At 43.0% G+C, this 18,463-nt stretch overlaps 1 protein-coding gene across 2 annotated transcripts in view; it reads right to left on the bottom strand.

The window, feature by feature from the left end:
• Nucleotides 1-18,463, bottom strand: part of LOC109398559 (uncharacterized) — a 553,507-nt gene that overhangs the window by 38,117 nt on the left and 496,927 nt on the right. For both annotated transcript variants that reach the window (XM_062847204.1, XM_062847205.1), the window contains exons 4-5: nt 2,004-2,095; nt 1,795-1,905 (exon numbers count right to left, since the gene is read on the bottom strand). In XM_062847204.1, the coding sequence (XP_062703188.1) occupies nt 1,795-1,905; nt 2,004-2,095 (203 nt within the window). The remainder of the gene's footprint in view (nt 1-1,794; nt 1,906-2,003; nt 2,096-18,463) is intronic.

Here is an 18,463-nt window from a genome sequence, read left to right as displayed (position 1 = left end):
AAACTTCTGAAAGAATTCAAAAAGTACATTCAAAAAAAAATCACGGAAAAGCAAATTATCGAAGAACCCATTAACCCTTCAGCGCGCGCGCCGTTGTAAAAAGTACAAGACAACCAAAAAACCTCGCTCTTCGTATACAGCGCGAGCGCGGTGCAGTTTCAGCTGCTTGATGGCGCGCGTCCTGCACGGTTAAAGATGCTTCAAGGATTTGCTTTGAAAATGAATCCAAGCATGAATTTCAAAAATAATCCATAAAGGAATAATCGAGTAAACCAGAATTGGTTTTCCAAAGGAGTGCCTGGAGAAGTTTGTAAAGAAATCTGCAGAAGAAACTCAGAAGAAATTTCTGAAGAGATTTTTGGAGGGACTTTTAAAGCCTGCCATTAAAATTTCCTAAAAGAATCCCTTTAAAACAATTCTAAGTAAGCCCCAAAAGAATTTTCTAAGAGAAGGAATTTTTGAAGAAATTCCTAGAGTAAATTATCGAATAAATCTTAAAAATATTAAAAAAAAAAGATGATTTTCTGATAGAATTCCAGAAACAATCTTTGAAGGATATTCTGAAGGAAACCCTGAAGCTATATTTGGAATGAATCCTTTAAAGAATTTATCAATGAATTTTTGGAAGTTTGTTTTTCAAGAATTTATGAAAAACTCCGCTCTGGACGAATCTCTGGAGGATTATCAAATGGAGCACCTGGAGAAATTTCTGAAAAAACTCACCCATACCGTACATGCAAAATTTTCGTTAGTAATTCCCTGTGTTATTCCAGGAGGAATTCTTGAAGAAGTTTCAATAGCATTCTCGGAAAAAAACCCAAATAAATCTTGGCGAAGTTTGAATCATTTTCCGAAAAACCTCTGGAAGAATTTCTGAATGCGTCTCTGAGCGATTTCCTTCAGGAATCTCAGGAAAAATTTCTAACCAGGAGGAATAACAAGGAAAATTTGGCAGAGATTTTGAAAGAATCCCTGGGGGAATTCTTGTTTAAAATTCATGAAGAATTTCTGAAAAAATCATGGAGAAATGACTTCTTTGTGAAATTTGTGGAGTGATCCCTGATGAGATTTCTGAAGCAATCTCTGAACTTTTTTTGGGAAATCCTTTATTTCCGAAGGACCTTCTGAGAGAAAAAATATTGGGAATTTCTGAAAAGCCTTCGGAAGAATTTCTGAAACAATCTCTTAAACATTTGCTAAAGGAATCCATGAAGAAATTTCTTAATAATTATCCATATGAAATTCCGGAGTTTTTTTTTATTATTAACGTCTATTTTAACTGATGCTTATTCTACAATAACTAACTCTGGAGTTGACACCGAGCAAACTTAAAAAAAAAATCTTGAAATAATTATTGAAGTCATTCTTGGAAAAATTGGAAAGTTTTCTGTAGCATTTAGTAAAAGAAGAAAAAAAAACACATGAAAAATTATCAACAGGAATTTCTGGAGTAATCCCTGAATCCTAAAACCAGTTCCACTCAAAAACATTTTTGTTGCACATATGAGGTGCAAAAAATGGAAAGAACGCAAAGATAATTATTTTAAAGTTTCATCTCTTGACAAACATTTTGTTTTTTTTTTTTTTCTTTTTTTTTTGTATATATATTTTTTTAGTTGTGTTGTTTGAGTGCAAGTCTACTTCTCCTCAAATGCACTAATATAATTTCTCACCATCGAAACCACTTCGAAAGCACTTTACTTTGCTAATGAGCGATCCAACGTTTGATATTGTATGAATTGCTATTTGTAGTCTAGCTAGCCCATTCCGTTAGAGTTAGATAATAATACTCACATCAACTGTGATGCCGGACACGGGAAACGTCCTTGCCGGGGGTGACTCCTTTGGCACGTACCGGTAGAATTCCTCCCCCTCGAAGTACCACCGTACCGAGTAGAGTGAGGCCTGCAAATGAGAGGAGAAGTGCCAACAAGAAGTAAAGGATCAAGTTACTTCCTCTGGGGAGCTTCGTCTTCGGTCGGTTCTCTGTCGTCAATTATTACCTTTTCCAGCTCGAATTGGCACGTCAGTGTGGCTGCATTTCCCATGATGACTGCATCCGGAACGAAGATTTTCAAATCCTTGAGGCTAAGCACTGTGAAACGGGAGAAAAGAGAAACGGAGAGAGAAGTTCCGTAAGTAACCGATTCGAATTCCCATCGCTCCAGGAGCTAGAATTTATTAATATGCTAGACAGGATGGTTTCCTTTGAATTATTTGATTGGAAATTTTTGTTGATTGGTATAAAATTGGAAATGCTTATTAAATAATCGAAGATAAAGTATGTAATCCAGAGTGGGAAGGAAATCAGGGCCTTTCAAGTAGTTATTTTTATTTGCTTAAAAAATCATTTCAGATGTATAAATATTTCTATTTTTTTTCTGAAAGTTTCTTCTTCTTCTTGTTGTAACGTCCTTACCGAGACAAAACCTACTAACAAAATCTACTAACTGAGAGCCTCCTCTGCCAAAGATCATTTTGCATTTGAATATCGTGTAGCAGGAACAAAGATACCCAATGCCAAAGGAAAGTATGTTGCCTTTAAAAAAAGTTTCTAGACCGACCGGGAATCGAACCCGTCACCCTCAGCATGGTGATGCTGGATTCCAACGCCTTAACAGCTGTGACTATAGCTGCCCATGATTTTTTTACGAATGAGTGTTTTCAGTTTTGTATCTTTTCATTTTCAAAGGTACAAAACTGATTACACTCATTTGAAGATGGTATTCTGCTTAGAGGGTTCGAAGGTCGGTACAAGAGCCCATGATTTATTTCGAACTTATGATTACACAGCGCAACATTTTACTCTCTCAAGAGCAAACTTATGTGTCTCTGACAGATTTTGGGCCGCTAAATCCGAATCAGATTTGCTCCAGCACGTCAAAGTTTTAAGGTATACCTCAAATTATAGGACTATATATGCGATTTTGACCTTTTTTGATTGCAAGCCATTAAGCATGGAAATATTTTTTTAAGCAATTGGGAAAGTTGGTCAATTAACATCTAAATTTACGACTCATGAAAAATATTTCGTTTTACCAAATCAAATTTGATAGATTTAAGCATTTCATGTTAGCAAGTAGACTTGCATGCAACTTTTGGAGGGTGACTTGTATGGGGAATATCGTACCTAACATAAATCTCTTAAAACTATCAAATTCGATTTTGTAAAACGAAAAATTTTGCATGTGTTGTTGATTTAGATGTTAATTGGCCAATTAACCTTTTAATTGCTTAAAAAATATTTCCATGCTTTTTTTTATTTTTTTTTAAATCCGCCGGAGACACACAAGTTTGCTCTTGAGACACACCAAAAGTTAATTTTTGTTTCGCTGTGTTATTTCTCGAAATTTACAAAACAGCAAACTTTGTCTTTCTCATCTCGGTTCAGGCAATGATTGTTTCATTTGTTTGTTTTCATTTTTATTGAATTCTACTCGCCGTCGTCCTCCCGTCATCGATTTGATAGCCAAATCAGCCATCTTAGTCATGCTAGGATGCGTGCCCCCTCCTCTCAGTCCGACTTGAGTAAACACCGAGAGCTGATTTCACGCTCAGCAGCCAGATTCACTGGAGCGCGAAGTTTTGTTTCTTCGGAAGTCTACTGCTGCTAGACTTTCGTTCGCTTCTAGCGCGGCGCAAACTCTGATGGACCGTTGCCATTGCGTTAGAATTGCTACGAGGGTAGCGAGGTCAACCGATGCTGGTGATGGGCGATAGGGGGAAGTGCTTCTTAGTGAGATCTTACAGGAAATTGTGGCAAAAAGTTTACGAGTAACAAGTGAAACACATTGCTCACATTTTCATCTTTCTTGGGCCAAAAGTATAAATGCTATATGTAAGGTTTTGAGAAATGAACACAACACTTATTTCAAACCTTCTTGGAATTGATGATTGCATTTGAGTTCCGTCAGGTGTTTCTAAAAAAATATCTGCTTAAGAATTCTTTTCAAAATGAAAAAAGGTAGAAGTTTTCTTTCAAATTTCATGATAACAACTTATGTTTTACCCCTTTCACTCATCACTGAAACAACGTGAAAGCGTGCTCTTATCAGGAGGAGTTGATGGCAAATGTCGTCGCTTCACCGACGCTATTGCAAAACGACAAACCGACCGAGATGCTGATGATGGTTCATTGAAATGAATGAAATATATTATTATATGCCCCGAAGCAGAACGGTAAATTTCATTTCGAATCGGATATTAATCATCCTGAGAAAGTGTCACACTTCTTGGACCTGTTTTGGATCCCTCTCAAGAGTCGAGCGAGCTAGGTAGCTAGCCTAGAGGAAGGTGCCACGGGAGGCTGAAATTGAAAATCGAGGCTTTCTTCGTGTAGTTCGAAGCTCCCACAAGAATCTGCAGCAGTCAGGCCGGCAGGCAGGCAAGTGTTGCAAAAAGCAAATGCAATTTCATATTCGCCATAATTCAACGTTTTGCCGCACCGCCACCACGCAATCGAGAGGAATGGAACAGGCACAGCACGCCTTGGAAGCATGCCATGATGCCATTCCACCTGCACGAAACTTATCGCTCTTCTTAAGAACCGGAAAAGCTCCGGTTCAGCTTCAGGTTTGTCGTTGACAGGCCGGAGTATTGTCGTTGTCGTCGATTTCGATTGAAGGGCGGTGGTGGTGGTTTGAAGAATGGCTGGCAACTGCGTGCACCTTGCCGCATTTAGTTGGTAGTCGTCGGTGCCATAATGGGGAGATGCAAGGGAAAGCCGATAAGAATGGAGAATTCAACCGCCTTTGGCAAAGGGTTGGGCAGATTTGGAAGGATCTTGACATTCGGTTCCTTGCAGCCAGCAGGCAAGCAGAAGTAAACAGTTATACATATATCAATTTCAACACCTTGATGGCAGGAAACTGAATTGTGGTTGAAAATCTTGCTGCCTTGAATTGAATGCAGCAGTATCTCTCATAACCATAATTATAAGAATGATTCTCTCGGATCCCATCAAGTTTAACAAACGAGTAACTATGGTGCAGAAACATGGTGTGATCTGAAATCGTACCAGAAGTGAACAAGTACACTAGCGCTACGTGTGAATGAAATTCCGAACTATGTTCTTCATCACTTGGAAGAGCTCATAGTTCTGAACAACTTTGCCGAAGATCGTATCTTCCTATCTTGCTTTATTCTCGTGCAATTTCCCATCAAAGTCGTACCAGAAGTCACTATGTACACTAGCGCCACGTGATGGTGAAATTTGGAACGTGGCTCTTCATGACCTGGAAGTACTAGTAGTCCTGAACAACTTTGCCGAAGATCGCACCTTCCAATCTGGATTCAATCTCATGCTATATCCCACCAAAGTCGTACCGGAAGTCACTATATACACCAGCGCCACGTGGTAGTGAAATTTGGAACTATGACACTCATGCCCTGGAAGTACTCGTAATCCTGAATAACTTTGCCGAAGATCGTACCTTCCAAGCTGGCTTCAATCTCGTGCTATATACCACCAAAGTCGTACCGGAAGTCACTATGTACACTAGCGCCTCGTGGTGGGAAAATTCGGAATTATTAAATCCATCACCAGGAAGTGGTTGTTGTACTGAACAACTTTGCCGAAGACAGAATGTTGCTATCTTGTCGAGGTTCCGAGAGAACTCGCTACAAAGACATGGTACTCATAACCAATCTGGGAACAAAACGGAACCGGAAGAAGTTTAAAATGTGGAACTAATGTTATCGCCTGGTTCTCACCGGAAGCTGCATGAAATTTCAATCGGCTTTCACTACACTTCTCTAGGATAGTGTAGGATTCCGTTAACGCAAAATGATTGAAATTTTGTCGACTAACTGCTGAGATATGGATGTGCAAAAAAAAAAAAATAGTTCCAGGTTTTTTTTTGCCTGTCGGTTCTTAGCGTGTTAATAGAAACTCACACGAATCTCATCTTAAACTAATTATTTGTTTCTGTGCGTGTGAACGTACACGTAGTAACTCTCGAACACTCTATGTTACTGATTGCTTACTTCTCACTCCTAACTTTTCGTTCTTCAATGCTTCAAACTCCTCGTTCGTTAATTTCCATTTCTCATTCCTCACTGCTTACTTTTCACTTCTGATTCTTTACTGCTCACTTCTCACTGCTCAAAGCTCATTACTGTTCACTAATTGCTGCTTACTTCTCTCTCCTCACTTAACGCTGCGTATTTTTCACTGCGCATTCCTCACTAGTTACTTATTACCCTTCAATGCGCACTCCGTATTACCTCACTCTTCACTGCTCAGTATTTAGTAATCACTGCTGCCTCCTACTACTTCTTCTTAACTTCTCACTGCTCAATCCTCAATCCTCATTGTCTCACACTCCTCGCTGCTTGACTCTCCTTACCACTACTCATCACTCTTCACTATTCACTTCTCAACCCTCACTTATCACAACTCACGCTTCACTTATCACGCCAAAATCCTCTTTTCTCACTTATCACTTCTCATAGTCCCATATTCTGCACTGTTCACAGGTTACTCCTCACAATTTACTCATACTTCTCACTTCAGATTCTTCATTGTTCATTCCTCACTCTTTATTGCTCACTCTTCACTCCCTATTGGTCACTTCTCATTCCCCATCATTTGTGGGACAGCTTTTAATGCGTTTAAACTGAACATGAGTCAGCGTTTGAGGAGAAAAATTGATCATGTTGTGAAATCTAGCACGGGACTTATTTCAATGAAAAAGTTGAATATGAGACAATCTGACTCGAACAGCGTTTCTGTCTCGTACAATTTGACTCCTTTTTTTCTTGATTTGTTCTAAAATTATTCAATATGTGTTGATTGTTTTGTAAAGGAGCTCACCCCTCCCCATTTCTACATTGGAGAGGCGTCTAATACTACCATAGAAACATTTCATGCCTTCACAAATCTGTATATGCCAAATTAATTTCCATATGTTTGGTGAATCCTCGAGTTATGCAAACATTTCTGTTTCATTTGTATTGGAGCACTCCTTTCCAGAGAGGAAAGTGTACATACACCACTATAGAAACATTTATTGCCTTCTAAAATCTCTAAATGACAAATTTGTCTTCTAATCCCTATTTTAGAGAAGAAGGGGTTTCTCACAACAAAGAATCATACCTCCAAAACTTAAAAACCTACATTTCCGATTTTTCGATACGAAGCGTCTGTCTGAGACCAATGAATCCCACCTACCCCAGACTACATCCCTGAGTCACAACTGCAGTGGTTATATCACCATCGACCGAACAGCTACCTGCGAAACTGCTATAGCAGTATGTTTACTGGTCAGTCTCTAACAACAATAGGCTTCCAATAGCAGATCTGTTGCCATCATCAACTGCTAGCATCGGGACGGCAGCCGAACTGATAACGGCGGGATGAGAGTGAGATCCTTGCTCTCGACTCATCGATGGACCACTGCAGTGCACTGAACCTTGACCGTGATCATCATCAAAACCAGTCGAAATTGGGTCGCCGGACAAATAACTGGGCACCGAGCCCACGCGAAATTTTAATTGGTTAGTTTTTAAGCTCCAATGTAGTTTTAAGAATAAAGATGTTAGTGTCCGAATAAATGTGGTTTTATTAAGTAGTGTTTCTGTAAATCGCGCGTTTTTTTTTAATTGTGAACTAGAAATCCACGTACCAGCACCAGGAACCCCAGAAACATCGAGCTAAGATTTGATCGCTAGACCACTGGATTGGTCTCCTCTGGATCCCCTCGTTCCCCTACACACAACTGGTCGATGTCGGACCTGACCCGATTGCATGCTGCTATCGAAGACCAAGGAAAATAGGAGTCAGGTGCGTTCATTGTGGTCCTTCGAGCCGGATGAGGACTAGAGAAGGATCAACGGGAGCTCGAATTGGATACAGTTGACACGGAGTCGACGAACGGACGCTGTTAGGTGCCATCTTGCCAGCTATTCAGGATTGTATGCTGCAATTGTTGTCGTGCAAGAAAGGTTTGCCTGCGACAAAGGATTTGAGGGAATAAAGGATATCCACCATCATCCTTTGGAATCAGCGTCGCTTGGCTTGGACATTCGCTGCGCGGTATTTTCTGTCAGGTTAGTGAACACCGCTTACTATATGTCCAGCTGACACTAGGCTACTATCGCATCCTAACACCTGTGTTTTCCACAATTTTGCATGCGCGATATCAACGAGATTCGAACCTCTTGGAAATTTCCTGGATACTGGTTCCCATCGTGTGGCTGGAACTGGACACGATTTCCATTCACTGCCATTTGGATTGCATGGTTCCAAGTGGAGGAGGACACCAACCCAAGGCGAACGATTGCTACAACACCGGAGGACACTCACTGGACTAGCACCGAAACTTGTCTCACAGGTAAATGTTAAAGAACGAGTATATGTCCAGCCGAAGTGTGCCTTTCGTTTTACTTACACCCAAATTTCGACCATTCTGGATCATTCTCAACGGAGCCAAGCTGGACAGGACCGTCAGGTGGCTTCGGACACGACCTTGTATTCTGTGGTGCTGTGCAAACGACGAGACTATTCGTGGCAACAGGGTGCTATTTCATCTCCTAGGAAGATCGCCTCAGTGGTGGTGATACATTCACTACCTGACCATTCATCCGCCATTCATCTGGTTGACGATACCGATCACCACGGAAGGATCGATACTACCATCGGGGCATGTGTGGACGAGAAGAGGCAGCGTCAACGGATATTTGTCCAGGTAAATACACCTTATTAGAGTATATGTTGCCGAGGCTAGGCCTACAGTAAATACACCTGTTGATCGAAATTCGTATCCTCTTCGACTCCTTATTTACACACGTGAGCCCTGTGGACCCGGCTGGGTCTGTTGAATGCCTTTCGTGAACGTTGATCATCCGCCTTGGACATTTGAGTGAATTGCACGCTGGACTTGCACCGCTGTTGGTTGTCTGGGTAAGCCACCACAGTATATGTCCAGCCGTGGCATTTATTTTGAATACTACATCGTATCTCCCTCCTCTTCATTCCTCTACTTATCGTTATTGCTGAGACGAACTGGTTGACGTTGAGAAATCACAATGCACTGATCGTGATTTGCTATTTGGATTGTCGATTATCGTTGGGCGGAACCGCCTGTTTTGTCAGGTTAGTGAACACGATAGTATATGCCAGCCAAGCTAGGCGTATACGCGGAATATTACACCACCATCTCTCTATTCTGTTGCCGGTGATTTGTGACGTCAACTATGCCGCCTGCTGGATCATCCACTAAGAAAGTTTCGCTGAAGCAACTAACTGCAAGGCTTGCGGGAACACAGTCCTCACTTCGGGACATTTTGGAATTCATTGAGGATTTCAAGGAGGATACAAAGCTTTCTCAAGTGGAGGTTCGTCTGGAGAAGTTGGAAGAGATATGGGAGAAATTTTCCGAGACGTTAGTTGAGATTAAATCTCACGACGATTATAACGGGGAGGAGACTTATGACAAGGAAAGGCGGGAGTTCAACAATCATTATTATGAGGCGAAATCTTTCCTTGTGGATCAAGTTAAGGAGTTGAGGGAACCATCGTCGTTAGACCAAAGTGTGAGAACTACCGATGCGTCAATGCATGGCGTGCTTGATAATGTACGCTTGCCGCAAATCAAGCTTCAAAGCTTCAATGGAGATATCGACGAGTGGTTAGGTTTCCGGGACCTGTTCACCTCTCTTATACATTGGAAGCCTGATCTTCCGGAAGTGGAAAAATTCCACTACCTGAAGGGTTGTCTTCAAGGGGAACCACGGAGCCTGATCGATCCATTGAAGATAACCAAAGCAAACTACCAGGTAGCATGGGATATGCTGCTGAAGCGTTATAACAACAGTAAGCAATTGAAGAAGAGGCAAATTCAGTCACTGCTGTCGTTGCCAGCGCTCTCCAAGGAATCCGTCGGGGAATTGCACACACTTTTGGAAGGTTTTGAACGGATAGTGCAAACCCTCGATCAGATAGTCCAGCCAGCCGATTATAAGGATTTACTGCTGGTGAACATCCTCACGTCACGCTTGGATCCAGTGACGCGTAGGGGATGGGAAGAGTATTCTTCGTCAAAGGAAAATGATACTCTAGATGAACTTAGGGAGTTCCTCAATCGGCGAGTGCACGTATTGGAATCACTGCCACCCAAATCCACGGACACTAGGGGTGTCCATCAGCCTCAACCACAGCCGAAGCAGAAGTCATCCTTCACAAGGACCAGCTTCACCACACCGCAAGCGTCGGGGATGCGTTGCGTATGCTGTTCGGGGAATCATCCGCTGTTCCAATGCAGCACATTCCAACGGCTGTCGGTTTCAGACAGGGACGGCCTGCTGAGAACTCATTCCCTCTGCCGAAACTGTCTCAGGCCGGGTCATCAGGCTCGGGAATGTCCATCCAAGTACTCGTGCAGGAATTGCAAGGGTCGCCACCATTCCATGGTCTGCTTCAAGTCAGAAAAGGGTGGTGGAAATAAGGTTTCCACGGTTGCAAAGGGCAACAATCTATCCTCCGACAAGGAATCACAAGGAGCTTCACAACCCAGTTCCTCTCAAGTGGCTAATGCGGCAGCCACTGATACAACGGTCTCAAATGCAGCGCACCAATACTCTTCGCAAGTTCTCCTTGCAACAGCGATCGTCGTGATGGTGGACGGCGATGGAAACAGGCATCCTGCTCGTGCTCTTTTGGATTCCGGCTCCGAGAGCAATTTCATAACCGAACGGTTGTGCCAACGGATGAGAGTGACCCGAGATAAGGTGGACATTTCGGTTTTAGGCATCGGACAAGCTTCAACAAGGGTTAAGCAACGAATCCGAGCGGTGGTACGCTCGCGATTATCTCCGTTTTCGCGGGAATTGGATTTCCTTATTCTACCCAAGGTGACTGTTAATCTTCCGACAACCTCAGTCAATATTGATGGTTGGACCATTCCAAGCGGTATCGAATTGGCAGATCCGGCATTTTTTGAGTCGAAGGGAGTGGACATCGTACTCGGCATCGAGTCGTTCTTCGACTTTTTCGAAACAGGCAGGCGAATCTCATTAGGCGAAGGGTTACCAACCCTAAATGATTCGGTATTCGTATGGGTCGTTTGTGGAGGCGCATCGACTTCCATCAACTCTCTGCAAATCAGTTGCAACACTTCAACTTCCGGAAGGCTGGACCTACTATTGGAGCGGTTTTGGGAGTGTGAAGAACTAGAATCGGAAAGAGCATTTTCTCCAGAGGAGCGACGCTGTGAAGAGCTCTACCAGCAAACAGTTCGTCGAGAGCAGGGTGGTCGGTACACCGTCGCTCTCCCGAAACACAACGAAACACCTCTACACTTGGGCGAGTCCCGAGAGATTGCATTTCGTCGGCTTCAAGGAACGGAACGTAGGCTGGCGAGGGATGCCAGTTTGCGAGAGCAATATGTCGCGTTCATGGACGAGTATCTAGCAATGGGACACATGCGGAAGGTCGACCAAACTACTCAGGAGACGGTCCAACGATGCTATTTGCCGCATCATCCGGTGGTCAAGGAGGCAAGCACCACTACTAAGGTACGAGTAGTGTTCGATGCTTCCTGTAAAACGGCATCAGGAGTGTCGTTGAACGATGTTTTACTGGTGGGGCCAGTAATTCAGGAGGATCTAAGGTCGATTGTTCTACGGTGTCGCACACGCCAAATCATGCTGGTATCAGACGTGGAAAAAATGTTCCGCCAGATCAACATCTGCGAAGAGGATCGACCGCTCCAATGTATCCTGTGGAGATCTACGCCGATAGAAGAGGTTGGCGTGTATGAGCTGAACACCGTGACATACGGTACCAAACCAGCTCCCTTTTTGGCAACCAGGACGGTAAAGCAACTGGTGGAAGATGAAGCTACACAGTATCCCATGGCAGCACAAGCAGCTAGCGAGGACGTCTACATGGACGACGTCATCACAGGAGCAGACGACGTCGAAACGGCACTGATTCTCCGAGAACAACTTGACCACATGATGTCTAAAGGAGGTTTCCGGTTGAGAAAGTGGGCGTCTAACTGCTCCCAGGTATTGGAAGGCGTACCACCAGAAGACCTTGCTATTAAACAAGCAGCAGAAATCAATTTTGGGACCGATCCGTCCATAAAAATTCTAGGTCTGACATGGGTGTCCAAAACCGACGAGTTGAAATTCCAATTCGAAATCCCAGCGTTAGACGAGGCAGAGCAGCTCACTAAACGTCGAGTTTTGTCCATAATTGCCACACTTTTTGACCCTTTGGGTCTACTGGGAGCTGCTATTACCACCGCAAAGATTTTCATGCAGCAGCTGTGGTCAGTTCAGGACGAGAAAGGTCAAAAACTGGACTGGGATCAGCCACTTCCTCCCACGGTGGGTGAGGCATGGCTCAACCTGCGCAACCAACTATCAGCGTTCAACCAAATCAAGATCGACCGTTGCGTCATCGTTCCTGGAGCGGTTTCGGTGGAAATACACTGCTTCTCAGATGCCTCGGAGAAGGCCTTTGGTGCTTGTGTCTACTTGAGGAGTGCTACGTTCTACGCTGGATAAACGCTACTCCTACAGCATGGACGACGTACGTTGCAAACCGGGTGTCGAAGATCCAGGCCTTCACTGAAAAGGGACTCTGGGGACACGTACCTGGTGTTGAAAACCCTGCAGACCTCATATCGAGAGGAATTTCACCGAAAGACATCGTAGATAATCGTTTCTGGTGGCAAGGGCCAAGTTGGTTGGAAGGTGATCCTGAAGGATGGCCAAAACTTCAGCAAGGACTTGGAGAAGAAGGTGAGGATGAAAGACGTCGTACTGTTGCAGCAACCGTAGCTTCGTCGTATGCTGAATTCAACGAAGAATACATCAGTAAATTCGCTACCTATACCGACATGATCCGCCGAACTGCTTATTGGCTACGATTGATGGACTTGCTACGCAAACCTACAAGTGACAGGAAGAATGAATCATTCCTGACTACTTCGGAATTACGAGAGGCAGAGAACGTTCTGATTAGACAAGTACAGAAGGAAGCTTTTAGTAAGGAATGGAAGGCGATCGTAAACCAGGCCGTTCTTCCATCGAACTCTCCGTTACGGTGGTATAATCCTACGATCTCCAAGGATGGAATCATGAAGGTGGGCGGCCGTTTGAGCAAATCCCAGGAAGCGGAAGACAGCAAACATCCCATTCCTTTGCCAGCTCGCCACGCCTTCACCCGCAAACTTCTGCAACATTACCATGAAAAGCTATTACATGCCGGTACGCAGCTTCTGCTGGCTGTAGTAAAACTACGGTTTCTGTCACTGGGAGGACGAAGTGTCGCTAAACAAATAGTCCACAATTGCCTCAAATGTTATCGCTCGAGACCAACACCAATCCAGCAATATATGGGAGATCTACCAGCAGCACGAGTCACCATCTCTCGGCCATTTTCTCGAGCAGGTGTTGACTATTTTGGACCCATCTATATCCGGCCAGCCCCTCGTCGTCCGGCGGTGAAGGCTTACGTCGCACTTTTCATCTGTTTATGCACGAAGGCGGTGCACCTCGAATTAGTTACAGACCTATCGACTGACCGGTTCCTCCAAGCTCTGCATCGTTTCGTGGCTAGACGGGGAAAATGTAGCGACATCTACTCCGACAACGGAACCAATTTCGTTGGCGCTCGGAGAAAATTACAGGAGTTCCTGAATCTGCTGAAGGATCAAACCCACAGAGAAATCGTTTCCAAGGACTGTGCCATGCAAGGAATTCAGTGGCATTTTTCTCCACCAAGCGCCCCTCACTTCGGAGGTCTCTGGGAGGCCGCCGTGCGCTCGGCAAAGAAACACCTCTTGAAAGTCATCGGTGAAGAACCGGTTTCTCCAGAAGATTTCACAACGCTGCTTGTTCAAGTAGAAGGGTGCTTGAATTCCCGACCGCTCACGCCCTTGACGGAGGATCCGGACGATCTGGAACCGTTGACTCCCTCGCATTTCCTTGTCGGCACGTCACTCCAAGCATTACCCGAGCCTAACCTCGAAGACATCCCCATGAATCGTCTCGACAAGTACCAAGTGATGCAACGAAAACTCCAAGATTTCTGGCGAAGGTGGCGCCGGGAGTATTTATGCCAACTCCAAGCCAGGACGAAACGATGGAAACCACCGGTACAGGTGGAAGTCGGAAAATTGGTCGTTATCCAAGACGAAAGGGTTCCCCCAATGCGCTGGAGAATGGGGCGAATAACAAGGTTACATCCAGGAGAAGATAACGTGGTTCGGGTCGTTACAATAAGGACAGCTTCTGGCATGCTTACTCGTCCGGTAGAGAAGTTGTGCATTTTGCCGATACCAGACTGCAATTCCGAAGAAGACCCCGAGGACAGTTCATCCAGCAAGCAAACGTAATTTTCGTTCCATTCCCCCACCCTGTCGAAGAGGATATTCCTGTTTTTTCTCTTTTCAGAAATATGGCATTTCTGGGTGGGTGAGGATGTCTGAGACCAATGAATCCCACCTACCCCAGACTACATCCCTGAGTCACAACTGCAGTGGTTATATCACCATCGACCGAACAGCTACCTGCGAAACTGCTATAGCAGTATGTTTACTGGTCAGTCTCTAACAACAATAGGCTTCCAATAGCAGATCTGTTGCCATCATCAACTGCTAGCATCGGGACGGCAGCCGAACTGATAACGGCGGGATGAGAGTGAGATCCTTGCTCTCGACTCATCGATGGACCACTGCAGTGCACTGAACCTTGACCGTGATCATCATCAAAACCAGTCGAAATTGGGTCGCCGGACAAATAACTGGGCACCGAGCCCACGCGAAATTTTAATTGGTTAGTTTTTAAGCTCCAATGTAGTTTTAAGAATAAAGATGTTAGTGTCCGAATAAATGTGGTTTTATTAAGTAGTGTTTCTGTAAATCGCGCGTTTTTTTTTTAATTGTGAACTGGAAATCCACGTACCAGCACCAGGAACCCCAGAAACATCGAGCTAAGATTTGATCGCTAGACCACTGGATTGGTCTCCTCTGGATCCCCTCGTTCCCCTACACACAACTGGTCGATGTCGGACCTGACCCGATTGCATGCTGCTATCGAAGACCAAGGAAAATAGGAGTCAGGTGCGTTCATTGTGATTCGCACCTTTTAAATTTTCTGATAAAACTTTTAAACCAGGGTACCACTTTGGTACCGAAAAAAAAAAGAAATTTAAATTCGATTTTTTTTGCAAATCTTTTAATTAAAAAAAAAACCTTGATGGACCACCCTGTTTATTTCAAAATGGGACACCCTAATGACGAAATAAAAAGAAAAAAAAGAAGTCGCATATTTTCGATGATACACCAAATAAAACTGCTCTAGGAGTTGGACTATATTGATTTTCTGGAATTCCTGCGGACTTCTTTCCAAATATTCCTATATATATTATTCATATATAATCTCTAACGGGTCCCATGGAGTGTCAGGGGGATTCCAGGGGGCCTCAGGGTCACTTCAGGGAAAATGTCAAGGAGGTCCCACGGGTTTTCAGGGTGGTACCAGGAGGTCTCAAGGGGCTCCCAAGGAATTCCAAGGAATATCTGGAGCACTTCAGGGGGTATCAGAGGCTTTCGAAGGGATTCTAGGAGGCGTTATGGATGTTTGATGAAGTCTCAAGGGGTTTCAGAGACGGTTCAGGAGGCATCAGAGGTTTCCTAGGAGGTTTCAGGGACTTTTCAGAGAAGTTTCAGATACTGTAATGAAGCCCCCTGAAACGCCTCTGAAGCGCACCCTAAACTAATTGAAACCTTCTCAAATTCCCCTGGAGTTCCTCAAAAACTTTCGTAAAACCTCTTTTCAGGCTCCCCTGAAACCCTAGGAAACTCTCTTAGTCTCATCTCAAATCCCTAAGAGATAAATCTTTTTCTCTTGAATGGAGTCCGTTAATTTAATGGTCTCAGCGGCATTTCAGGGGCTCTAAAGGGATACCTGAAGTAATCCCTAACGGGCGTGCCGCGGAGCAAGGTCAGGTAGTGCAGAATGTGGTTTTCCTACGGTGTTGCTAACCAACAGGTTTCCTCATTCTATAAAAAAAAAAAAAAAAAAAAAAAAAAGGGATACCTGAAGGTCTCAATGGGCTCCAAGGGGATTCCAGGGGATCTCTGGGGTGCTTCCAGGGTCTTATCGGTTTCCAGAGGGGTTCCAAGAGGACTTATGGGCGTCTGATTGGGTGTTAGTGGGTTTCAGGGGTGGTTTAGGAGGATTATGAGGTGATCTCAGGGGCTTTCGGAGGAGTTCCAGGAAGTCTCAAGGGCACCTCATTTGATCGCAGAGAATTTCGGGTGCATTTAAGGGGCTTCAGAGGTTTTCATGGAGGTTACAGATACGGCCCTCCTTGAATCTTTCTGAAATGCCCTTTAAACCTCTTGAAATGCATCTTAAAGAGTTTAAATGCTTCTGGAAAAATCTCAAATCTTCCTGAAGCCCCTTGAAATCCCATCTGAAGCACACTCAAAATTCCGTGAACCCATTTTAAGCTTATTTTAATTCCCCGGCAACCCCCCCCAAAACAATCCTGAAGCCTCTGATATCTCCTCCTTTTAGGCTTCCCTGGAGCCCCAGGAAACTCTCTTGGTTCTATGTCACACTCCCATATCTCTTATCTGTTCTCTAGAATAAAGTTTGTTCATTCGATGTGCTGAACTAATTTATACGACAATCTTATATAACCCCAGCCCATGGCATGAAAAGAGGTTTCAGGGTATCTAGCATAATTCATCAGGAAAATTGTCATATAAAACCTTCGATGAATATTGATGGGACCAGTAGCGCTGTCATCGTGGTTACTCTAAGTTACTCACTGAGTAATCAGCTCTTCAAACTTGTGATCTTCTTTAGAAATTTTTGCGCACTCAAGCTACTTTTGCGAACTTAGCATTTTTTGTGCCTCATACGCACAAAAAAAACTTCAAGGGTGCAACTTCTTCCAGAGATTTCTTCAGCAATTCCTCCAGATACTTTTCCAAAAACTTGGCACAGGGGTTCCTTCAGAAATTCTCTTTAATGAATTTTCCGGAAATTTATACAAGGATTCCTTTTGAAAATCTTTGAAAATTTTTTCCTGGTTTTTATAATTTTCCAAAAATTCCGTCGGAAATTTCTCCACTACTCCTCTACGAATCCTTTCCAAATTTCATTCGGAAACTTAAAGATTCCTTTGGAAATTACTCAGAGTTTTTCTTTGGAATATCTAGCATTGATTACTTTAGGAACCGCTCCAAGAACTTCTTCAGGAATTCTACAGGGGTTTTTTCAAAAACTTTTCGGAAGAATTTTCAAAAAAATTTCCAAAACTTTCTTCAGAAATTTATTTATTTTTTTCGCCTGCATTTTTCCGGAAGTTTCAGGACTTCATGGAATTTTCCAGAAAATCTCTAGTGATTCATTTGGAAATATTCATCAGAGATTGTTAAGTTTTGTTCAATCTGTAGAGCCTCTAATTGAAGACGGTGTCCGTAATTTTTTTAGTCATTCAGAAATTTCACTGAGAATTTTTCCAAAAAAATCATATTTTTTTTTCTTTGAGAAAATCTTGAAATTCAGCCAGGGATTCCAACAGCAATTTCTGCACGGTGTATTTCGAAGCAGCAAATCGTCTTATAGATTTGTTTTCAATTTTAATTTAATTAAAGATCTTCCAAATTCTTTCAAAATCTTTTCCCAGCATATTTAGATTTTTTTAACTGAATCGGAAAATTCCTCCAACAGTTACTTCTGAAGATTATCTAAGGATTTCTTCAGAAACTGCTCAAAAGAATGTCTTAGGAAAACATACATATATTGTTATACTATGTTTAATATTTAGAAGTTTCACTTACAATTCTTGAAACAATGTATGGATTGCCTCAACAAATCTTTCATGAATTTCTTCACAAATTCTGAAGTTCTTTCCGGAATTTGTCTAGGGATCAGATTTTCTTCTGGGATTTCTAAAGAATATCATTCAGAGATTTTTTCAGAAATTTTTTCGGGGGATTCCCAAAAAAATCTTCGTAAGGGAACGTCCATAAATTACGTCACGCTTTTAGGGGGGAGGGGGGGTTCAGTAAAGTGTGACAACCCATACAAAAATTTCAGAAGTCTCAAACAAAAACTGTGACATAGGGGAGAGGGGGGGTTGAAAATTTGCAATTTTTGCGTGACGTAATTTATGGACGCTCCCTAATTTTATTTTTCAGCAATTCCTTCAAAAATTACCCCAGGAATGCCTCTACGTATTGATTTCAAAAAGGATGCAAGAATACATTTGGAATGTTTTTTATTGTGTATTTTCAAAGATTTCACTAGGAAACTTTCATATTCAGAATATTCTCCATGAATTATAGAAAAACCTTCATGAAATTCTCCAGAAATTTCTTATGAGAGGCTTCCAGGAAGTTTTCCAGATATTTCTTCAGAATTAGGATTGCTTCTGGCTTTTTTTTACTCCAGGGATGTTTTCCTTAAAATCCTTCTTAGCTTTATTAAGAAA

This window comes from Aedes albopictus, chromosome 1 (assembly GCF_035046485.1).
Source record: "Aedes albopictus strain Foshan chromosome 1, AalbF5, whole genome shotgun sequence".
NCBI lineage: Eukaryota > Metazoa > Arthropoda > Insecta > Diptera > Culicidae > Aedes > Aedes albopictus.
Note: the sequence above shows the minus strand (reverse complement) of the source record. Positions and strands in the feature narration are given on the sequence as shown.